Source organism: Eriocheir sinensis, chromosome 34 (genome assembly GCF_024679095.1).
Source record: "Eriocheir sinensis breed Jianghai 21 chromosome 34, ASM2467909v1, whole genome shotgun sequence".
Classification (NCBI taxonomy): domain Eukaryota; kingdom Metazoa; phylum Arthropoda; class Malacostraca; order Decapoda; family Varunidae; genus Eriocheir; species Eriocheir sinensis.
This window is the reverse complement of record NC_066542.1, coordinates 3,393,217-3,415,716: the sequence shown is the minus strand read 5'-3', so window position 1 is coordinate 3,415,716 and position 22,500 is coordinate 3,393,217. Positions and strand designations below refer to the sequence as shown.

The following is a 22,500-nucleotide window of genomic DNA, read 5'->3' as shown; positions in this document are numbered from 1 at the left end:
ACGAAAGCCTTGTCAAATGTGTGTTTCCTTAGGTTCACGGTACAGAGGAAGGGTCACACCACTACTAGGGTCATAAAACTACTCCTGGAAATGCCCCCACAAGTCCTAGGAAAGCCTTGTCAAATGTGTGTTTCCTTAGGTTCACGGTACAGAAGAAGGGTCAGACTACCACCAGGGTCATAAAACTATTACTGGAAATGCCCACAACTCCTACGAAAGCCTTGTCAAATGTGTGTTTCCTTAGGTTCATGGTACAGAGGAAGGGTCAAACTACCACCAGGGTCATAAAACTATTACTGGAAATGCCCACAACTCATAGGAAAGCCTTGTCAAATGTGTGTTTCTTAGGTTCACGGTACAGAGGAAGGGTCACACCACTACTAGGGTCATAAAACTACTCCTGGAAATGCCCCCACAAGTCCTAGGAAAGCCTTGTCAAATGTGTGTTTCCTTAGGTTCACGGTACAGAAGAAGGGTCAGACTACCACCAGGGTCATAAAACTATTACTGGAAATGCCCACAACTCATAGGAAAGCCTTGTCAAATGTGTGTTTCTTAGGTTCATGGTACAGAGGAAGGGTCAAAATACCACCAGGGTCATAAAACTACTCCTGGAAATGCCCTAAACTCCTACGAAAGCCTTGTCGAATAGGTATTCTTGGGGGAGGGGAGGGGAGGGGAGGGGTGGATGAGGGGAGGGAAGAGGGGAGGGGAGGGGTAAGGAAGGGAGGAGGAGTAAAGAAAGGAAAGGGAGAGAGGAGGGGAGGGAAGGGAAGGGGAGGGGAGGGGAGGGGAGGGGAGGGAAGGGAAGGGGAGATTATGAAAGAAAGGGGAGAGAGTTAACAAACAAATGATTAATGTAAATACCTCTCTCTCTCTCTCTCTCAATACCCGTAGGTATTGACGGTCAAGTAAACCAATGGATCGCGAATTGGTTGAGCAACAGACAACAAAGAGTAGTGATCGACGGATTTAACTCAGAGTGGGCGCCTGTCACTAGTGGCGTCCCTCAGGGCTCGGTCCTTGGCCCAGTGCTCTTCATTATTTACATCAACGACGTGGATGTTGGACTCAATAACCGCATTAGTAAATTTGCAGACGACACAAAGATTGGCAACTCGGTTCTCACTGACGAAGACAGGCAAAGCCTCCAAGAGGATTTGCACAAAATTTCAGCTTGGTCGGATAGATGGGAGATGCCCTTTAACGTAGACAAGTGCCAGGTCCTTCAAGTTGGAACGAGGACTAAAAAGTTCGAATACGAAATGCGCGGCGTTAAACTCAAAAGCGTTCAATGCGTCAAGGACTTGGGGGTCAAAATCGCGTCAAACCTCAAATTCTCACAGCAATGCATCGATGCAGCAAATCAAGCGAACAGAATGTTGGGCTTCATTAAAAGAAACTTTGTATTCAAGAATAAAGATGTAATACTCCGGCTCTACAACAGTTTAGTCAGACCCCACTTGGAATATGCGGTACAGTTTTGGTCTCCCCACCATGCAAAGGATATTGCTAAATTAGAAGGTGTTCAGCGTCGGGCAACGAAAATGATCCCTTCCTTGCGCAACAAATCCTACGAAGAAAGGCTTTCTACCCTTAACATGTTCTCTCTTGAGAAACGTCGCCTCCGAGGAAAACTGATCGAATGTTTTAAAATACTTAATGGTTTCACGAATGTAGACAGATCAACATTGTTTATGATCGATGACACTTTGCGCACGAGGAACAATGGCGTAAAACTCAGATGTAGACAAGTAAATTCAGACTGCACCAAATTTTTCTTCACCAACGTTGTAGTGCGAGAATGGAATAAGCTTCCACCGTCAGTGGTCCAGTGTAACACGATTGACTCCTTCAAAAATAAGCTCGACCGTCACTTCCTTCAACTTAATATCAACTAAAGTAGAAATGCAACGTTTTGGAGTCTTCTGATTAATGTAAAATCACTTAGGTTTAAGGACAGACCACCAAGTCTGGACCATGGGGTCTGTGTGGTCTGATTTTCTATGTAAATCTATGTAAATCTCTCTCTCTCTCTCTCTCGTGGTGACAAAGAAAGAAAGGAAGAGAGAAAAGAGGGAAAGGAAGGAAGGAAGGTAGGAAGGAAGAAAAAAGAAAGCTGATAATTAAGGAAAAAAAGGAAATAATCAGAAAGGAAGGAAGGAAGGAAGGAAGGAAGGAAGGAGGAGGGAAGGGAAGGAAAGAGGAGGGAAGGAAGGAAGGAAGGAAAGAAGAAAGAAGGAAGGAGGAGGGAAGGAAGGAAGGAGGAGGGAAGGGGGAAGGAGGAAGGAAGGAAGGAAGGAAGGAAGGAAGGAGGAGGGAAGGAAGGAAGGAGGAGGGAAGGAAGGAAGGAAGGAAGGAAGGAAGGAAGGAAGGAGGAGGGAGTCAAGGAAGGAGGAGGGAAGGAAGAAAGGAAGGAAAGAAGAAAGAGGGAAGGAAGGAAGGAAGGAAAGAAGAAAGGAGGAGGGAAGGAAGGAAGGAAGGAGGGAAAGAAATAAAGGAGAGATGAAAGGGAAGGAAAAAAGAAACAAAGGGAAAGAAGGAAGGAAGGAAGGAAGGAAATGACGAAGCATCAGAGAGAGAGAGAGAGAGAGAGAGAGAGAGAGAGAGAGAGAGAGAGAGAGAGAGAGTTGCGGTTTGTTCATCCTCTAAAACCCTTCTTTAACTTCTTCCTCCTCCTCCTCCTCCTCCTCTTCTTATTGCTAGTTTCTCTTCCAATGCATTTTCTTCTTCTTCTTCTTCTTCTTCTTCTTCTTTTTATTATTATTATTATTATTATTATTATTATTATTATTATTATTATTATTATTATTATTATTATTATTATTATTATTATTATTATTATTATTATTATTATTATTATTATTATCATTATTATTATGCTTCTACTACTACTACTACTACTACTACTACTACTACTACTACTACTACTACTACTACTACTACTACTACTACTACTACTACTACTACTACTACTACTACTACTACTACTACTACTACTACTACTACTACAACTACTTCTATATGCCGATGCTAATAATAATAATGATAATAATAATAATAATAATAATAATAATAATAATAGTAATAATAATAATAAAATAATGGTAATCATAAAACTATTCCTGGAAATGCCCACAACTCCTACGAAAGCCTTGTCAAATGTGTGTTTCCTTAGGTTCATGGTACAGAGGAAGGGTCACACTACCACCAGGAGCATAAAACTACTCTCGGAAATGCTCACAACTCCCACGAAAGCCTTGTCAAATGTGTGTTCGTGGGCGACGAAATGTTTTATAATACTACCCTTGGTGTCTTGCCGACTGTCTGGGACATTCGGCCAACTAGTTGCCAGCATGTCGTGCTAACTCTCACGACTCCAGACTCCCGTCACGACGTCGGCGCATCAATCGGCAACAGTCTCAAGACCTCTTTCAAGACATGCCCGACCCTTTCACATCAACACCCAAGACCTCGTGTACACCTAGAGTCGTGGGTAGTCGTGGCCCAGAGTGGAACAGTGTGAACTGGGCTTAAGACCTCGTGTACACCTAGAGTCGTGGGTAGTCGTGGCCCAGAGTCAGCACATGTGAACGGGGCTTTAGATGCGAGCGAAGAGAGGAGATATACAGTGAAGCTTAGGCCATAGATGATAACAGAGACAGGGAAATGGAAAAAGAAGATAAGGAAAACAATACAAAACCAAAAATAGATTGCAAGAAATAAGTTAAGAGAAATGAACGCTAGATAGACACAGGCCAGGTACAGCTTTGCCCTCTACACTCATTTAAACACCTCCTAGACACCTTACACACACATCGCTCTTACTAATATAGACAGAAAGAAGAGTTGGAAAATGAACGCTAGAGAGACAGGCATCGTTAAGATTTGGTTCAGTGTTGCCCTCTAGACTCATGTAAACACGTTCCAGACACGTTTCACACATCAATCTTACTCCAAGTCTATATATACCAAGTCAAGTCACTCTGCTTCAAAACTGCGACCGGTACGCGCAGGGGGCAGTTTGGGGGCGGAGCAGCGGGATGACGTCACTTTCAGCAAAAAAAAAAAAAATACCCACCAGTTCAAGGGTGACTAAAGTTGGGTCCGTGTGTGCACTCTGGATGTGCATTCTCGCCTTCTTTCACAGCGCGTTCAGGCAAGCCACTGACGAAAAAATATGCCTTTTTATTGTGCTATTGCGTGACTGTAATTCCAATGCCTATACAAACGGCGGTGTGGGGTGTGAGGGAGGGCATGTTGAAGTGATTGATTTGAATTAGTCCGCCTTTCCTCGTTTTCTCTAAATCCCTGTTTCTACATTCTCTAGTTTGGCTCCAAGCAGTGTCACGCATAAGCCACGCCTCGGCCATGTCTCCTCCCACAAACCTGCGTAGGACTTGACTTGGTGTATATAGATTTTGGTTTAGTGATACTGGTGATAGTTTTACACGACCTCTGCTTACTGACGGGAATATCACCCCCATGAAGACCCGGTTAATCTTCCCTGTAGCCTTGGGGTCTTACTAATATAGACAGGAAGAAGAGTTGAAAAATGAACGCTTGGTGGAGCCACAGGCAACACTACGGACAAGCACAGTGTTCCCCTCTACCCAACACTCGTGGCAACACCTCCCAACGCCCCCCATTGTTCCCTCGTGATGGGCTAATGTTCCTTTTGTAGTCTTTGTGTGTCTGTCTGTGTGGTGGCGGGGTTGCAGGCTCTCCCGTACTGAAGCTGCCACTTATACCAACTCAGAAACCAGTGGCTGCCTCCTAAATGATTTTCGCCCCCATAGAAACGTTTGTCCCGTATTCGTAAACGTTTTCGGCTCTCACAACTCTTGCCAAAGTTCACGGAGGGGATGACTCGGGTTCTCATAAGTTTTCCCGTCCATGGTGCAAAGCCTTGTCTAACTATCACTAGGCTCATAACACTACCCATGGAAACACTACTAACACAACCTCTACCAAAGCCTTGTCAAACTATCACTAGGCTCATAACACTACCCATGGAAACACTACCAACACAACCTCCACCAAAGCCTTGTCAAACTATCACCAGGCTCATAACACTACCCATGGAAACACTACTAACACAACCTCTACCAAAGCCTTGTCAAACTATCACTAGGCTCATAACACTACCCATGGAAACACTACCAACACAACCTCCACCAAAGCCTTGTCAAACTATCACCAGGCTCATAACACTACCCATGGAAACACTACTAACACAACCTCTACCAAAGCCTTGTCAAACTATCACTAGGCTCATAACACTACCCATGGAAACACTACCAACACAACCTCTACCAAAGCCTTGTCAAACTATCACCAGGCTCATAACACTACCCATGGAAACACTACTAACACAACCTCCACCAAAGCCTTGTCAAACTATCACCAGGCTCATAACACTACCCATGGAAACACTACTAACACAACCTCTACCAAAGCCTTGTCAAACTATCACCAGGCTCATAACACTACCCATGGAAACACTACCAACACAACCTCCACCAAAGCCTTGTCAAACTATCACCAGGCTCATAACACTACCCATGGAAACACTACTAACACAACCTCCACCAAAGCCTTGTCAAACTATCACCAGGCTCATAACACTACCCATGGAAACACTACTAACACAACCTCCACCAAAGCCTTGTCAAACTATCACCAGGCTCATAACACTACCCATGGAAATACTACTAACACAACCTCTACTAAATCCTTGTCAAACTATCACCAGGCTCATAACACTACCCATGGAAACACTACCAACACAACCTCCACCAAAGCCTTGTCAAACTATCACCAGGCTCATAACACTACCCATGGAAACACTACTAACACAACCTCCACCAAAGCCTTGTCAAACTATCACCAGGCTCATAACACTACCCATGGAAACACTACTAACACAACCTCCACCAAAGCCTTGTCAAACTATCACCAGGCTCATAACACTACCCATGGAAATACTACTAACACAACCTCTACCAAAGCCTTGTCAAACTATCACCAGGCTCATAACACTACCCATGGAAACACTACTAACACAACCTCTACCAAAGCCTTGTCAAACTATCACTAGGCTCATAACACTACCCATGGAAACACTACTAACACAACCTCCACCAAAGCCTTGTCAAACTATCACCAGGCTCATAACACTACCCATGGAAACACTACTAACACAACCTCCACCAAAGCCTTGTCAAACTATCACCAGGCTCATAACACTACCCATGGAAACACTACTAACACAACCTCCACCAAAGCCTTGTCAAACTATCACCAGGCTCATAACACTACCCATGGAAACACTACTAACACAACCTCCACCAAAGCCTTGTCAAACTATCACCAGGCTCATAACACTACCCATGGAAACACTACTAACACAACCTCCACCAAAGCCTCGTCAAACTATCACCAGGCTCATAACACTACCCATGGAAACACTACCAACACAACCTCTACCAAAGCCTTGTCAAACTATCACCAGGCTCATAACACTACCCATGGAAACACTACTAACACAACCTCCACCAAAGCCTTGTCAAACTATCACCAGGCTCATAACACTACCCATGGAAACACTACTAACACAACCTCCACCAAAGCCTTGTCAAACTATCACCAGGCTCATAACACTACCCATGGAAACACTACCAACACAACCTCCACCAAAGCCTTGTCAAACTATCACCAGGCTCATAACACTACCCATGGAAACACTACTAACACAACCTCCACCAAAGCCTTGTCAAACTATCACCAGGCTCATAACACTACCCATGGAAACACTACTAACACAACCTCCACCAAAGCCTTGCCCCGAAATATTTAAGAGGTTTTAGTAAAGTTGTCCTCGCTGCTCGGCTTCGGTTCACAGTTATAAGCGTCACAATCTCCCATTACAACAATATCTTACAAGGCCACAGAAAGATTAAACGGATTTTCATGGCTGAGAGTCCCATCTAGCTGCAGAAATCGTGTAAAACTATCACTGGGGGTCACAAAAGTCTTTAAAACACACAGCAACTTCTACGAAAGGCTCCATTCAGGCTCACAGAAGCGCCAATACAGGTAGGAATACGGGTTTAAAAGTAGACAACCACTCAGCCAGCCTCCAGCGTCCTTGGTTGAAGAAAGGATATATAGAGTGCGTGAGAAACGGGACTGAAGGGGGAGGCAGGGCAGGGAAGGAAGGAAGGAGAGGAGGAGGCCTTGAGGAGGGGAGGGAGAGGAGGAGAGAAGGCCTTGAGTTGGTAATGGTACCCAGGGTCGCTCCAGGCTGGCGGTCAACCCACTATTAGGAGACCCACACAAGTTAGCACACGCGCCCAGAACACCTCCCAGTGCTCTGTTCCCGTCATTACCAGGCGGCGAGCCGAGGCGAGCACTGACAGGGGGCGAAGGGGTGAAGGTGCTGGTTAACTCTTGCATTAGAAAGTTGGACGGTATAGGAGTTTAATGAAGAAATAAATACGAATAAAAGCTATGGGACGAAAGAGTGAAGATGCTGGTGAACTCTTGCATTAGGAAACTGGACGGTAGAGGAGAGAAAAACAGGAGGAAGAAGAGGGAAGGGAGAGAGGGAGAGAAAGGAAGGAGGGGAGGGGAGAGAAACAGGAGGAAAGGGAGGGAAGGGAGAGAGGGAGAGAAAGGAGGAAGGGGAGAGAAACAGGAGGGAAGGGAGAGAGGAGAGAGGAAGGAGGAGGGAGGGAGAAACAGGAGGAGGGAAGGGAGGGAAGGAGAGAAAGGAGGAAGGGGAGGGGAGAGAAAGGAGGGAAGGAGAGAGGGAGAGAAAGGAGGAAGGGAGGGAGAGAACAGGAGGGAAGGGAGAGGAGAGAAAGGAGGAAGGAGGGAGAGAAACAGGAGGGAAAGGAGGGAAGGAGAGAGGAGAGAAAGGAAGGAGGGGAGGGGAGAGAAACAGGAGGAAAGGGAGAGGGGAGAGAGGGAGAGAAACAGGAGGAAAGAGAGGGAAGGGAGAGAAACAGGAGGAAAGGGAGGGAAGGGAGAGAGGGAGAGAAAGGAGGAAGGGGAGGGGAGAGAAACAGGAGGAAAGGGAGGGAAGGGACAGAGGGAGAGAAAGGAAGAAGGGGAGGGGAGAGAAACAGGAGGGAAGGGAGAGAGGGAGAGAAAGGAGGAAGGGGAGGGGAGAGAAACAGGAGTAAAGGGAGGGAAGGGAGAGAGGGAGAGAAAGGAGGAAGGGGAGGGGAGAGAAACAGGAGTAAAGGGAGGGAAGGGAGAGAGGGAGAGAAAGGAGGGAGGGGAGGAAAGAGATATAGGTGGGCAAAATTGGAGGAAAGGAGAGAAGGAGGGAGAGGTATGGAGGGGCAGGAGGGAGGAAGTGTGTGTGTGTGTGTGTGTGTGTGTGTGTGTGTGATAACCCCCCACTTATCCTGCACGCACACCAGACCAGGCCAGGAACGCGTACTGGACGAGAACTTGCTGCGCCGGTTAGGGAGATTCAGGTTCTGCCGGGGTCCCGTTCGGCTGTTTACCTGTTTACGAAGGAGAGACAGGCCAAGAATATAAACTAGAGAAAACACTTGCGACTTGATGCCCATAGAAATACTACCAACACAACCTCCACCAAAGCCTTGTCAAACTATCACCAGGCTCATAACACTACCCATGGAAACACTACTAACACAACCTCCACCAAAGCCTTGTCAAACTATCACCAGGCTCATAACACTACCCATGGAAACACTACTAACACATTCCACCAAAGCCTTGTCAAACTATCACCAGGCTCATAACACTATCCATGGAAACACTACTAACACAACATCCACCAAAGCCTTGTCAAACTATCACCAGGCTCATAACACTACCCATGGAAATACTACTAACACAACCTCTACCAAAGCCTTGTCAAACTATCACCAGGCTCATAACACTACCCATGGAAATACTTCTAACACAACCTCCACCAAAGCCTTGTCAAACTATCACCAGGCTCATAACACTACCCATGGAAATACTTCTAACACAACCTCCACCAAAGCCTTGTCAAACTATCACCAGGCTCATAACACTACCCATGGAAATACTACTAACACAACCTCCACCAAAGCCTTGTCAAACTATCACCAGGCTCATAACACTACCCATGGAAATACTACTAACACAACCTCCACCAAAGCCTTGTCAAACTATCACCAGGCTCATAACACTACCCATGGAAACACTACTAACACAACCTCTACCAAAGCCTTGTCAAACTATCACCAGGCTCATAACACTACCCATGAAAATACTACTAACACAACCTCCACCAATGCCTTGTCAAACTATCACCAGGCTCATAACACTGCCCATGGAAATACTACTAACACAACCTCCAACAAAGCCTTGTCAAACTATCACCAGGCTCATAACACTGCCCATGGAAATACTACTAACACAACCTCTACCAAAGCCTTGTCAAACTATCACCAGGCTCATAACACTACCCATGGAAATACTACTAACACAACCTCCACCAAAGCCTTGTCGCAAGTGTTTTCTCTAGTTTATATTCTTGGCCTGTCTCTCCTTCGTAAACAGGTAAACAGCCGAACGGGACCCCGGCAGAACCTGTATCTCCCTAACCGGCGCAGCAAGTTCTCGTCCAGTACGCGTTCCTGGCCTGGTCTGGTGTGCGTGCAGGATAAGAGGCGGGTTATCACACACACACACACACACACACACACACACGCACTTCCTCCCTCCTGCCCCTCCATACCTCTCCCTCCTTCTCTCCTTTCCTCCAATTTTGGGGTAGGCGGTGGCCGAAGTGATAGCGTACTGGACCCACATTCGCCGCGTGATGGACGACGCGGGTTCGAATCCTCACGCTACCACTCGGATTTTTCAGTCACCGCCGAGTGGCTTAAAACTACCCACATGCTGTCCTGAAGACCACCCATCAACCCGGACTCTAGAGGAAGCCGTCCAAGCGAATCAAGAACGAGTTCCGGGGGGCAGCATGAGCCAATGCAAGATGGCGCCACTATAAACACTCGCCTGCGCCAGAACGGGCTGGGCCGACCATCAGGCCCCACCTGGAAGAAGCCTTGGGCCGACCATCAGGCCCCACCGGGAAGATGCCTACCGGCGCAATAGGCAACAACGTAAAAAAAAAAAAAAAAAAAAATCACCAGGCTCATAACACTACCCATGGAAACACTACTAACACAACCTCCACCAAAGCCTTGTCAAACTATCACCAGGCTCGTAACACTGCCCATAGAAACACTACTAACACAACCTCCACCAAAGCCTTGTCAAAGTATCACCAGGCTCATAACACTGCCCATAGAAACACTACTAACACAACCTCCACCAAAGCCTTGTCAAACTATCACCAGGCTCATAACACTACCCATGGAAACACTACTAACACAACCTCCACCAAAGCCTTGTCAAACTATCACCAGGCTCATAATACTACCCATGGAAATACTACTAACACAACCTCTACCAAAGCCTTGTCAAACTATCACCAGGCTCATAACACTACCCATGGAAACACTACTAACACAACCTCCACCAAAGCCTTGTCAAACTATCACCAGGCTCATAACACTACCCATGGAAACACTACTAACACAACCTCTACCAAAGCCTTGTCAAACTATCACTAGACTCATAACACTATCCATGGAAATACTACCAACACCTCCACCAAAGCCTTGTCAAACTATCATCAGGCTCATAACACTACCCATGGAAACACTACCAACACAACCTCCACCAAAGCCTTACCAAATGTGTGTGTGTGTGTGTGTGTGTGTGTGTGAATAGTGCCGCGCCGAATAGGGAGTGTCTCAGGGCGGGACACACACACACACACACACACACACATGAATGACCCAGACAGCCCGCCATGAAGCCTTTTTTGGATTATGAGGGCGGACCGCGGTTACTCCTAGGTGCTTCCCTCCCCTTCTCCTCCTCCTCCTCCACCTCCTCCTCCTTCACCTCCTCCTCCTCCTCCTTTTCCTCCTTTTTCTTTTTGTCTTCCTTCTTCGTCTTCCTCTTGTTCTACTTTCACTATTTTTTTTCTACTTCTTCCACCTCCTCCTCCTTCTCTTCCTCCTCGTTCTCCTCTGTTCTCAATCTCTTCCTCCTCCTCCTCCTCCTTATCCTCCCAGCCTTACCTCTTCCCTCCTCTTCTCTCTCCTCCCTTTCCCTTCCTCCTTATATTCTTTCCCTACCTCCTCCTCCTCCTCCTCCTCCTCGTTTTCCTCTGTTCTCAATCTCCTCCTCCTCCTCCTCCTCCTCCTCCTTATCCTCCCAGCCTTACCTCTTCCCTCCTCTTCTCTCTCCTCCCTTTCCCTTCCTCCTTATATTCTTTCCCTACCTCCTCCTCCTCCTCCTCCTCCTCCTCTTCCTCCTCCTTCATTCCACATTCCACATTCCACTTACACGCTCCTTCCCTCCTTATCTTGTCAGCCCGCCATTCCACTTTGACACCTTGACAGCATTTCACGCGTCAAATCGCATTCCAGAAGCCCGGGCATGTCAGGTCTCTCTCTCTCTCTCTCTCTCTCTCTCTCTCTCTCTCTCTCTCTCTCTCTCTGTCTGTCTGTCTCTGTCTGTCTCTGTCTCTCTCTCTGTCTCTCTCTCTCTCTCTCTCTCTCTCTCTCTCTCTCTCTCTCTCTCTCTCTCTCTACTACTACTACTACTACTACTACTACTACTACTACTACTACTACTACTACTACTACTACTACTACTACTACTTTAAATTCCCCGTTCACGCCTCATAGCCATGCCGCTAACGCCTCCCTCGACACCCTTTCCCTTTCTCTTCACACACTCAAGACACGACTCCGAAGCCACGCTGGACCAGGATGTCAAAGGCTTTAAAGACAAATAGCGGCTTCTTTGCTTCCTTGTGGCGTGTTGATGCTGATCAGGCCGCGAGTGTCGTGTCCCCTAGTAATGAAGGAGAGGGGAGGGAGGGAAGGGGTATGAGTGGGTCCTGGATTTTGCTTATAAAGACTTAAAGAAGCATAGGTCCAAAGTCTTGAACATATTTGGCAAGGCTTTCATGGGAGGTTTTAGAGCATTTCCAGGGGTTGTTTTGTGACCCTGGTGGTAGTTTGACCCTTCCTCTGTACTGTGAACGTAAGAAACACACATTTGACAAGGCTTTCATAGGAGTTTTTAGAGCATTTCCAGTAGTAGTTTTATGACCCTGGTGGTAGTGTGACCCTTCCTCTGTACCGTGAACCTAAGAAACACATTTGACAAGGCTTTCGTAGGAGTTTAAAGCATTTCCAGTAGTAGTTTTATGACTCTGGTTGTAGTTTGCCCCTTCCTCTGTACCGTGAACCTAAGAAACACATTTGACAAGGCTTTCGTAGGAGTTTAAAGCATTTCCAGGGGTAGTGTTGTGACCCTGGTGGTAGTTTGCCCCTTCCTCTGTACCGTGAACCTAAGAAACACATTTGACAAGGTTTTCGTAGGAGTTTAAAGCATTTCCAGCAGTAGTTTTATGACCCTGGTGGTAGTTTGACCCTTCCTCTGTACCGTGAACCTAAGAAACACACATTTGACAAGGCTTTCGTAGGAGTTTAGAGCATTTCCAGGGGTAGTGTTGTGACCCTGGTGGTAGTGTGACCCTTCCTCTGTACCGTGAACCTAAGAAACACACATTTGACAAGGCTTTCGTAGGAGTTTAGAGCATTTCCATGTGTTGTTTTGTGACCCTGGTGGTAGTTTGACCCTTCCTCTGTACCGTGAACCTAAGAAACACACATTTGACAAGGCTTTCATTGGAGTTTAGAGCATTTCTAGAGGTGGTGTTGTGACCCTGGTGGTAGTGTGACCCTTCCTCTGTACCGTGAACCTAAGAAACACACATTTGACAAGGCTTTCGTAGGAGTTTAGAGCATTTCCAGATGTAGTGTTGTGACCCTGGTGGTAGTTTGACCCTTCCTCTGTACCGTGAACCTAAAACACCACTCATTTGAACCCGGAAATAGTTGACAAGACAGACGAAGTTAGGGAAAGGTTGGAGTATGGGCGTCAATAGTGTTTGCAGCGTTTAGTAATCCCGTTGAAATCTCCCACGTGAAGTTTGGTTTTGTGAGCCCGTTAAAATCTCTCAAACAAAGGGAAGGGAAGGGAAAGAGTAAAGCTGGAAACAACAACAACAACAACAATAAGTACCGGGTTAGCGGGTATGTTATAAGGAGGAGGAGGAGGAGGATGAAGAAGAGATCTGGAGAAGGAAGAAGAAGAGATAGAGGAGGAGGAAGAAGAGGAGGAGGAGATAAAGGAAGAGATAGAGGAAGAGGAAGACGAGGAGGAGGAGGAGAAGGAAGAGGAAGACGAAAATAAAGAAAAAATAAAGGGGAAGAAGGGTGAAGAGGAGGAAGAGGAGGAGGAGGAGGAAGAGATAGAGGAAGACGAGGAGGAGGAGGAGGAGGAGGAAGAGGAAGACGAAAAGAAAAGAAAAGAGAAAGGAGAAGAAGGGTGAAGAGGCGGAGGAGGAGGAATACATAGGAATACACAGGAAGAACAGACACCAGAAGACCTATCGGTCTATGGCGAGGGTGTCTGTTTACTACCGCTACTACTAGTAATCTACGTGTGGCAGGACAGGACAGAATAGATGAAGGCTCCTCCCCACCCACCTCCCCCTCCGGCAACGTGCCGGCAGGAAATAGTTAGAAGAGAACACCATGTACATTTAAGGAAGAAAGGGACATGGAAATTTTACAGTAAAGAGAGAAATAAGAGGAAATTACTACCCTTGACTTACACTACTGGTTACCTAAGCTGTGGGGGAAAATGACTTCATTAATCATTACATAAGAACATAGAAATACAGGGAGACTGGAAGAGGACGAGTGGCCTACACAGGGCAGCCCCAGAATCCCCCCTAATACCCACGATGGGTGAGGTGTAGCTTCAGGGGCACAGGTGGAGGCTTGATCCTCGTTTTACCGGCGGTACTAGGCACGCACCAGTAACCTGTCACCTTACTGCACCCACACCTCACTCCACCTGTCATGCGGACATTAACTGTTGCTTTACTCTATTGTTGACTTTCGCTACTTGCAATCTAGGTTGTGGGGGAGAATCATATGAATATAGGCTGAGGTCTTGCTGCAATCTGTCTGAAAACATGCGAAAAAGGGTCAGTATAATCTTATATCCCTGAAGTACTTATCCAAAAAAGACTTAAAGCTATTGATACTCTGTGCGCTAACTACTGACGGTGGGAGTCTATTCCAGTGATCGACGACTCTGTTATTGAAAACACTTCTGCGCACCAATGTGTTACATCGATTTCCCTTTAACTTCATACCGTTGCTGCGTGTTATTGTGTTGGTGTCTCTCTGAAATAGACTATCTGGGTTAATGTCGAATCCATTAAGGATTTTGAACACTTCAATTAAGTCCCCTCTTATCCTTCGCTTTTTTAGGGAAAACATATCTAAACGCTTTAAACGCTCGTCATATGGCAAGTTTCGGAGCGCTGGAATTTGTTTGGTTGCTCGTCGCTGTATCCTTTCTAGCAAAACTTGATCTTTGATATAGTTCGGTGACCAGAACTGAACGGCGTATTCTAGGTGTGGTCTTACAAATGCTAAATATAATCTCTTCATAAGTTCGGGTGATTTATAATCAAAGTTTCTTGAGATTAATCTCAACATCATATTGGCTTTTTTACTCGCTGCAGAACATTGATCACTCATTTTAAGAGTGTTACTGATAATGACACCAAGATCTTTTTCTTGTTTTACTTCGCTGAGCTCATGTCCTTGAATCTGATATTTAAAGTTAGGATTTTTTTCACCTATGTGCATTACTTTACATTTATCTACGTTAAAACTAGGAGGAGGAGGAGATAAAGGAAGAGATAGAGGAAGAGGAGGAGGAGGAGGAGGAGGACGAGGACGAGGAAGAGGAAGAAGAAAAAAAAAGAGAAAGGAGAAGAAGGGTGAAGAGGCGGAGGAGTAGGAGGAGAAGGAGGAGGAAGAGATAGAGGAAGACGAGGAGGAGGAGGAGGAGGAAGAGGAAGACGAAAAGAAAGGAAAAAGAAAGGGGAAGAAGGGTGGAAGAGGAAGAGGAGAAAGAATAAGACAAAAAAAGAAAAAAAAAAGGGGAAGAAGGGTGGAGGAAGAGGAGGAGGAGGAAAAGGAAGAGGAAGAGGAAGAGGAAGACTAACCGTGTTCTAATGAAAGTTTCTTAAAGCTCACGGTACAGAGGAAGGGTCAAACTACCACCAGGGTCATAAAACTACCCCTGGAAATGCCCTAAACTCCTACGAAAGCCAAGTCAAATGTGTGTTTCTTAGGTTCACGGTACAGAGGAAGGGTCAAACTACCACCAGGGTCATAAAACTACCCCTGGAAATGCCCTAAACTCCTACGAAATCCAAGTCAAATGTATGTTTCTTAGGTTCACGGTACAGAGGAAGGGTCAAACTACCACCAGGGTCATAAAACTACCCCTGCAAATGCCTTAAACTCCTACGAAAGCCAAGTCAAATGTATGTTTCTTAGGTTCACGGTACAGAGGAAGGGTCAAACTACCACCAGGGTCATAAAACCACCCCTGCAAATGCCTTAAACTCCTACGAAATCCAAGTCAAATGTTTGTTTCATAGGTTCATGGTACAGAGGAAGGGTCAAACTACCACCAGGGTCACAAAACTACCCCTGGAAATGCCCCAAACTCCTACGAAATCCAAGTCAAATGTGTGTTTCTTAGGTTCACGGTACAGAGGAAGGGTCAAACTACCACCAGGGTCACAAAACTACCCCTGGAAATGCCCCAAACTCCTACGAAATCCAAGTCAAATGTGTGTTTCTTAGGTTCACGGTACAGAGGAAGGGTCAAACTACCACCAGGGCCATAAAACTACCCCTGGAAATGCCCTAAACTCCTACGAAAGCCAAGTCAAATGTGTGTAGTCGGGGGCAGAGACCTTTAAAGATATGACCACGCGCCTTTTTTGGGGGTGAAGGGAAACTCTGTAAGCGGTCAAGAGCACTGCTGATGTGTGTCGTGATGTCGTGTGTCTTCTCATGTGTTGAATTAGTATTACCTTGTGGTGTTGCAGCCTTCCCCAGCATCAACAACACAGAACTGACCTCTCTCTCCCCTTCCCTTAACCTGATCCCTTCTATTTCCACCTCTCTCCCAGGTTAATATCCTTTCTTTTCTTTGCGTTCTCTCCTGTAACTTCTAACGCCGCAGCCTCTCCCTATTCGTCCCTCTTCAAGACTCCCTCACGTTATCCAGACCACCTTGCCGTCATCTGTTTTTTCTCTCTCTTACTTCTTTCTCATAGTCTTTCTTTTAGTTCCGCCTTTCTCATAGTTTTCTCGTAGTCTTATCTTCCTCATAGTGCGCCAGTCGTAGGGTCATATCCTTAAATTTGTCGGCGCCCAAGCACACATATATTAGACTAGGCTTTATCTCAGCCTCTCATAACCCTTCCGTCCCTTCGTTCCTTCCAGAGTCCTTCACTGGTTCTGTTGTTTGTTTATCTTATGTGTTTCTCATAGCCTCTCATAGCCTCTCATAACCCTTCCGTCCCTTCGTTCCTTCCAGAGTCCTTCACTGGTTATTTTGTTTGTTTATCTTATGTGTTTCTCATAGCCTCTCATAACCCTTCCGTCCCTTCGTTCCTTCCAGAGTCCTTCACTGGTTATTTTGTTTATCTTATGTGTTTCTCATAGCCTCTCATAGCCTCTCATAACTCCGTCTTCCTCTTAGCGTTGTCCTCCCCCCTGTCACGGTGCCTTCCTCGGGTTCATTACAAGCACCACGAGTGTGAGCTTGGTCACCTTCACGAGAGCGTCAGGTTCGCCCCAGCCCCGGCACTGATCCTTTCCTTCCCTTCTAGGCTCCTGCACTGGATCCAGAGCAAGCTGCCGGACCTGCCCATTACCAACTTCACCAACGACTGGAACGATGGCCGCGCCGTGGGGGCCCTCGTGGACTCCGTGGCGCCCGGCATGTGCCCCGATTGGCCGGACTGGATCCCCGCCGACGCTCTCAACAACGCCACCGAGGCCATGAACCTCGCCGACAACTGGCTGGGCGTGCCGCAGGTAGGCCGAGGGTCGAAGTGGTGGCTCAGCGACTTGGCTTACGAGTCTCGCCAGTCACTCCTCCACTCAACCCAATGATTTTTAGGATTTGTAAGGAGTTTAGGAGGATTTTTCAAGGATTATTTACTCCCCTCCCCCAATGATTTTTAAGGATTTGTAAGGAGTTTGAGAGAATTTTTCAAGGATTATTTACTCCCCTTCCCCAATGATATTTAAGGGTTTGTAAGGAGTTTAGGAGGATTTTTCAAGGATTATTTACCCAATTCCCCAATTCCCCAATGATTTTTCAGGATTTGTAAGGATTTTAGGAGGATTTTTCAAGGATCCTATTCACTCCTCTTCCTCCCCTCCAATGATTTTTAAGGATTTTTAAGGACTTTCGAAGGATTTATCAAGGATCCTATTCATTTCCTTTCCTCCCCTCCAGTGATTTTTAAGGATTTGTAAGGATTTAAGGATTTTTCGAGGACTCCAATCACTCCCCTTTCCTCTCCTCCAGTGATTTTTAAGGATTTGTAAGGATTTAAGGATTTTTCAAGGACTCCAATCACTCCCCTTCCTCCCCCCCGCCCCCCCGTTGATTTTTAAGGATTTGAAAGGATATTTTAAGTAGATTTTTTTAGGATTTAAGGAATTTCTCAGGACTAGAGACTTGATATAAGGACTTTTTAGGACTTGGAGGATTTTTTCAAGGAAGTAGGATTTTTTGAGGACGGCAATCACTCCTTACGTCACATGGATTTTTAAGGATTTTTTAAGGACTTGAAGGATTTTTTAAGGACTTGAAGGATTTTTAAGGACTTGAAGGACTTTTTAAGGACTTCAAGGATCGTTAAGGACTCTTCAAGGATGTTTTAAGGACCTAAGGATTTTTAAGGACCCCTCCCCTTCCCTCCCCTCACCCTCACCCCCCTTGATATTTTAAGGCTTCTAAGGATAAAGGACTTTTTTTGCGGGCTTATTAAAGACTTGAGGACTCATTTAGGATTTTTAAGAAGCAAACGATTTATTAGAGAGAGAGAGAGATTTCCAATTGATAAGGCCATTGAAGCTCCAAATCTCTCGCTTTTGGAATTTTTTTCTATATTGTTTTAATGTTTATTTTAGTAGAACGTTGACAATTATAACAATTTGTCTAACTTGTTTGCCTAACCTAAATTAACAAGAGGAAACACAGGAAACAAGCGCCCATATTTTTCTTTACGCCCGTGAACTGTCTCCTTATTTGTAAAAAAAAAAAAAAAAAAGTACCGTTTTCCCATCAAAATACGGCTTCCTACTAGCGTCGCCAAATTATCGTACTCATCGCATTGCATTGTCGTAGCTTCTGAGCGGTAACTCTAGCAAAAAACACAAAAAGCATCAATAAATAACAGTTTTAACGCTAACTTTAATGTTCTATCGTTGTTTAAGTGGTTGCGGCAGTCTTCGGGCCTAAAAATGATAAATGCAATGTTCAGAGTACGACAGTTTGGCAACGCTGCTTCCTACCACGCCAATGTTCAGAGTACGACAGTTTGGCAACGCTGCATCCTACCACGCCAATGTTCAGAGTACGACAGTTTGGCAACGCTGCTTCCTACCACGCAAATGTTCAGAGTACGACATTTTGGCAACGCTGCTTCCCACCACGCCAATGTTCAGAGTACGACAGTTTGGCAACGCTGCTTCCCACCACGCCAATGTTCAGAGTACGACAGTTTGGCAACGCTGCTTCCTGCCACGCCAATGTTCAGAGTACGACAGTTTGGCAACGCTGCTTCCTACCTCGCCAATGTTCAGAGTACGACAGTTTGGCAACGCTGCTTCCTACCACACCAATGTTCAGAGTACGACAGTTTGACAACGCTGCTTCCCACCACGCCAATGTTCAGAGTACGACAGTTTGGCAACGCTGCTTCCTACCACGCCAATGTTCAGAGTACGACAGTTTAACAACGCTGCTTCCCACCACGCCAATGTTCAGAGTACGACAGTTTGGCAACGCTGCTTCCTACCACGCCAATGTTCAGAGTACGACAGTTTGACAACGCTGCTTCCCACCACGCCAATGTTCAGAGTACGACAGTTTGACAACGCTGCTTCCTACCACGCCAATGTTCAGAGTACGACAGTTTGGCAACGCTGCTTCCTACCACGCCAATGTTCAGAGTACGACAGTTTGGCAACGCTGCATCCTACCACGCCAATGTTCAGAGTACGACAGTTTGGCAACGCTGCTTCCCACCACGCCAATGTTCAGAGTACGACAGTTTGGCAACGCTGCTTCCTACCACGCCAATGTTCAGAGTACGACAGTTTGGCAACGCTGCTTCCTACCACGCCAATGTTCAGAGTACGACAGTTTGGCAACGCTGCTTCCCACCACGCCAATGTTCAGAGTACGACAGTTTGGCAACGCTGCATCCTACCACGCCAATGTTCAGAGTACGACAGTTTGGCAACGCTGCATCCTACCACGCCAATGTTCAGAGTACGACAGTTTGGCAACGCTGCTTCCTACCACGCCAATGTTCAGAGTACGACAGTTTGGCAACGCTGCTTCCTACCACGCCAATGTTCAGAGTACGACAGTTTGGCAACGCTGCTTCCTACCACGCCAATGTTCAGAGTACGACAGTTTGGCAACGCTGCTTCCCACCACGCCAATGTTCAGAGTACGACAGTTTGGCAACGCTGCTTCCCACCACGCCAATGGACCGTATTGGCTGTCATCCGGCGGCGACTCAGAGAAAGCACTGTTTTGACTTAACTCGGCTCCTCTTTTCTGTTTCGGGAAAAAATAATACTGGCTGTCGTTTGGAGCCAAATGTCCAAATGCGGTACATGCTGGTAGGAAAAAAATTATTTACTCTTTGCTGGTAAGGTTTTAACCCGGTGGTGGTGGTAGCGGCGGGGGTCATGTTTCTTAATGGTCCCTCCAAGCGAGAAAAATGAGAAAAAATCACCCCTCACACAAACCATTTCATAATATATATCAAAGCATTTGTGATCAGTTTATGTATCATCTATTTTTTGGGGGTTATATCATGGCACAAATTTGGCCCGTCGCTGCTACACGGTAAAGCCACAAATTTGGCCCGTCGCTGCTACACGGTAAAGCCACAAATTTGGTCCGTCGCTGCTACCGGGTTAAGATCAGAAGTCAAAATAGCTACTAACAATTAAGTAACAGCAAGTTAAATCATTCTTAAGCTGCTGGAGAGCAAAATAAAGCCCTGGGAGAAAAGAAATACGAAACCTCCCAGATGTGTTTTGTAAATTCGGGGGTACCTCGACCTTGCGAACTTGCAGAGGTGTTTTAAACTCCCTGACAGATTACTCTCCCTTACTCATTATTACCAACTCAAACACATTACTCTCTCTCTCTCTCTCTCTCTCTCTCTCTCTCTCTCTCTCTCTCTCTCTCTCTCTCTCTCTCTCTCTCTCTCTGTTTGTCTGTATTTGTCTATAATATTTGAGTTATTTTGTTAGTAAGTTCAGTCTCTCTCTCTCTCTCTCTCTCTCTCTCTCTCTCTCTCTCTCTCTCTCTCTCTCTCTCTCTCTCTCTCTCTCTCTCTCTCTCTCTCTCTCTCTCTGTTTGTCTGTATCTGTCTATAATATTTGAGTTATTATGTTAGTAAGTACAGTATTCTCTCTCTCTCTCTCTCTCTCTCTCTCTCTCTCTCTCTCTCTCTCTCTCTCTCTCTCTCTCTCTCTCTCTCTCTCTCTGTTTGTCTGTATTTGTCTATAATATTTGAGTTATTTTCTTAGTAAGTTCAGTCTCTCTCTCTCTCTCTCTCTCTCTCTCTCTCTCTCTCTCTCTCTCTCTCTCTCTCTCTCTCTCTCTCTCTCTCTCTCTCTCTCTCTCTCTCTGTTTGTCTGTATCTGTCTATAATATTTGAGTTATTTTGTTAGTAAGTTCAGTCTCTCTCTCTCTCTCTCTCTCTCTCTCTCTCTCTCTCTCTCTCTCTCTCTCTCTCTCTCTCTCTCTCTGTTTGTCTGTATTTGTCTATAATATTTGAGTTATTTTGTTAGTAAGTTCAGTCTCTCTCTCTCTCTCTCTCTCTCTCTCTCTCTCTCTCTCTCTCTCTCTCTCTCTCTCTCTCTCTCTCTCTCTCTCTCTCTCTCTCTCTGTTTGTCTGTATCTGTTTATAATATTTGAGTTATTATGTTAGTAAGTACAGTATTCTCTATTCTCTATCTCTCTCTCTCTCTCTCTCTCTCTCTCTCTCTCTCTCTCTCTCTCTCTCTCTCTGTTTGTCTGTATCTGTCTATAATATTTGAGTTATTATGTTAGTAAGTACAGTATTCTCTCTATTCTCTCTATCTCTCTCTCTCTCTCTCTCTCTCTCTCTCTCTCTCTCTCTCTCTCTCTCTCTCTCTCTCTCTCTCTCTCTCTCTCTCTCTCTTACATCATTTCCTTCTCTCTCTCCCACTATCTACCTTCCATATCCTGCCTCTCTCTCTCTTTCTCTCTTTCTCTCTCTCTCTCTCCCTCCCTCCCTCCCTTCTTCATCCCTCCCTTTCTCTCCCACACGCCACCTTTCTCTCCTCTCCCTTTCCTTCCTTTATCCATCTTGATCCCTCCCTTCCTCTCCTCCCTTTCCTTCATTCAGTGTGAGAGTAGAGGCCTGTGTGTTGGTATTCCTATGTACATCTATGTAAATCAGGGATGGAGTGAATACAGGAGTTGTGTGATACGAATATACTTCAAATTCCAAGGAACACGAATACTAATTGAAATACACTGAGGGCGGTATTTTTTATTAAAGGTCGCATTACAAGATATATCGCCGCCCAAGAACACCTATTTGACAAGGCTTTCATCTTGTATCTAATGTCCATGAGCCCGCCCCGCGTCTTATAATCATACCATCAGTGTTATTTAATTAAGTAGTTATTCGCCTTTTTCTTCCTTATCTCTCCTTCCTTATGTCCTACTAATGTCCATGAGCCTGCTTCGTGTCCTAAATACCATGGAAGTGTGTTATTTAAGGAGTTATTTGCCTTTTATGACCACTCCTTCATGTCCTGTCCCTGTGTCCCTGTGTCCTTATGTTATATTCTCGATCTTCTAATGTTCTTTTGATGTTCCTAAACTTGCTTCTGTCTCTCCGGCATATGACCACAGATGTTGCGCCGACTAAACAAAACTTTCCAACTGTTCCCTTCTCCTATAATTCCTTCCTCTCCTGTCTCTCTCCGGGATATGACCACAGATGTTGCGCCGACTAAATGAAACTTTCCAACTGTTCCCTTCTCCTATAATTCCTTCCCCTTCTGTCTCTCTCCGGCATATGACCACAGATGTTGCGCCGACTAAACAAAACTTTCCAACTGTTCCCTTCTCCTATAATTCCTTCCCCTTCTGTCTCTCTCCGGCATATGACCACAGATGTTGCGCCCACTAAATGAAACTTTCCAACTGTTC

The 22,500-nt window shown here is 45.8% G+C and overlaps 1 protein-coding gene and 1 long non-coding RNA gene across 66 annotated transcripts in view; one reads left to right on the top strand and one right to left on the bottom strand.

Annotated features, from left to right (window-relative positions):
- Window positions 1-22,500, top strand: part of LOC127006888 (filamin-A-like) — a 243,233-nt gene that overhangs the window by 48,554 nt on the left and 172,179 nt on the right. For all 50 annotated transcript variants that reach the window (XR_007759807.1, XR_007759835.1, XR_007759833.1 and 47 more), the window contains exon 3: window positions 16,880-17,087. Coding sequence is in view for 4 of the 50 variants with exons in the window: in XM_050877225.1 (XP_050733182.1) it covers window positions 16,880-17,087 (208 nt within the window). In the remaining 46 variants the exon portion in view is untranslated. The remainder of the gene's footprint in view (window positions 1-16,879; window positions 17,088-22,500) is intronic.
- LOC127006892 (uncharacterized) lies at window positions 3,118-10,672 on the bottom strand. 16 transcript variants are annotated; one of them, XR_007759852.1, is made up of 10 exons: window positions 10,481-10,672; window positions 9,432-9,500; window positions 8,811-9,293; window positions 8,606-8,674; window positions 6,484-6,828; window positions 5,794-6,414; window positions 5,311-5,655; window positions 5,173-5,241; window positions 5,035-5,103; window positions 3,118-4,965 (listed from the first exon to the last, which is right to left on the bottom strand). It is a non-coding gene; the product is annotated as an uncharacterized LOC127006892 (long non-coding RNA). The 16 variants fall into 16 exon arrangements; XR_007759856.1 differs by having other exon boundaries at window positions 5,380-5,655; XR_007759855.1 differs by lacking the exon at window positions 5,035-5,103.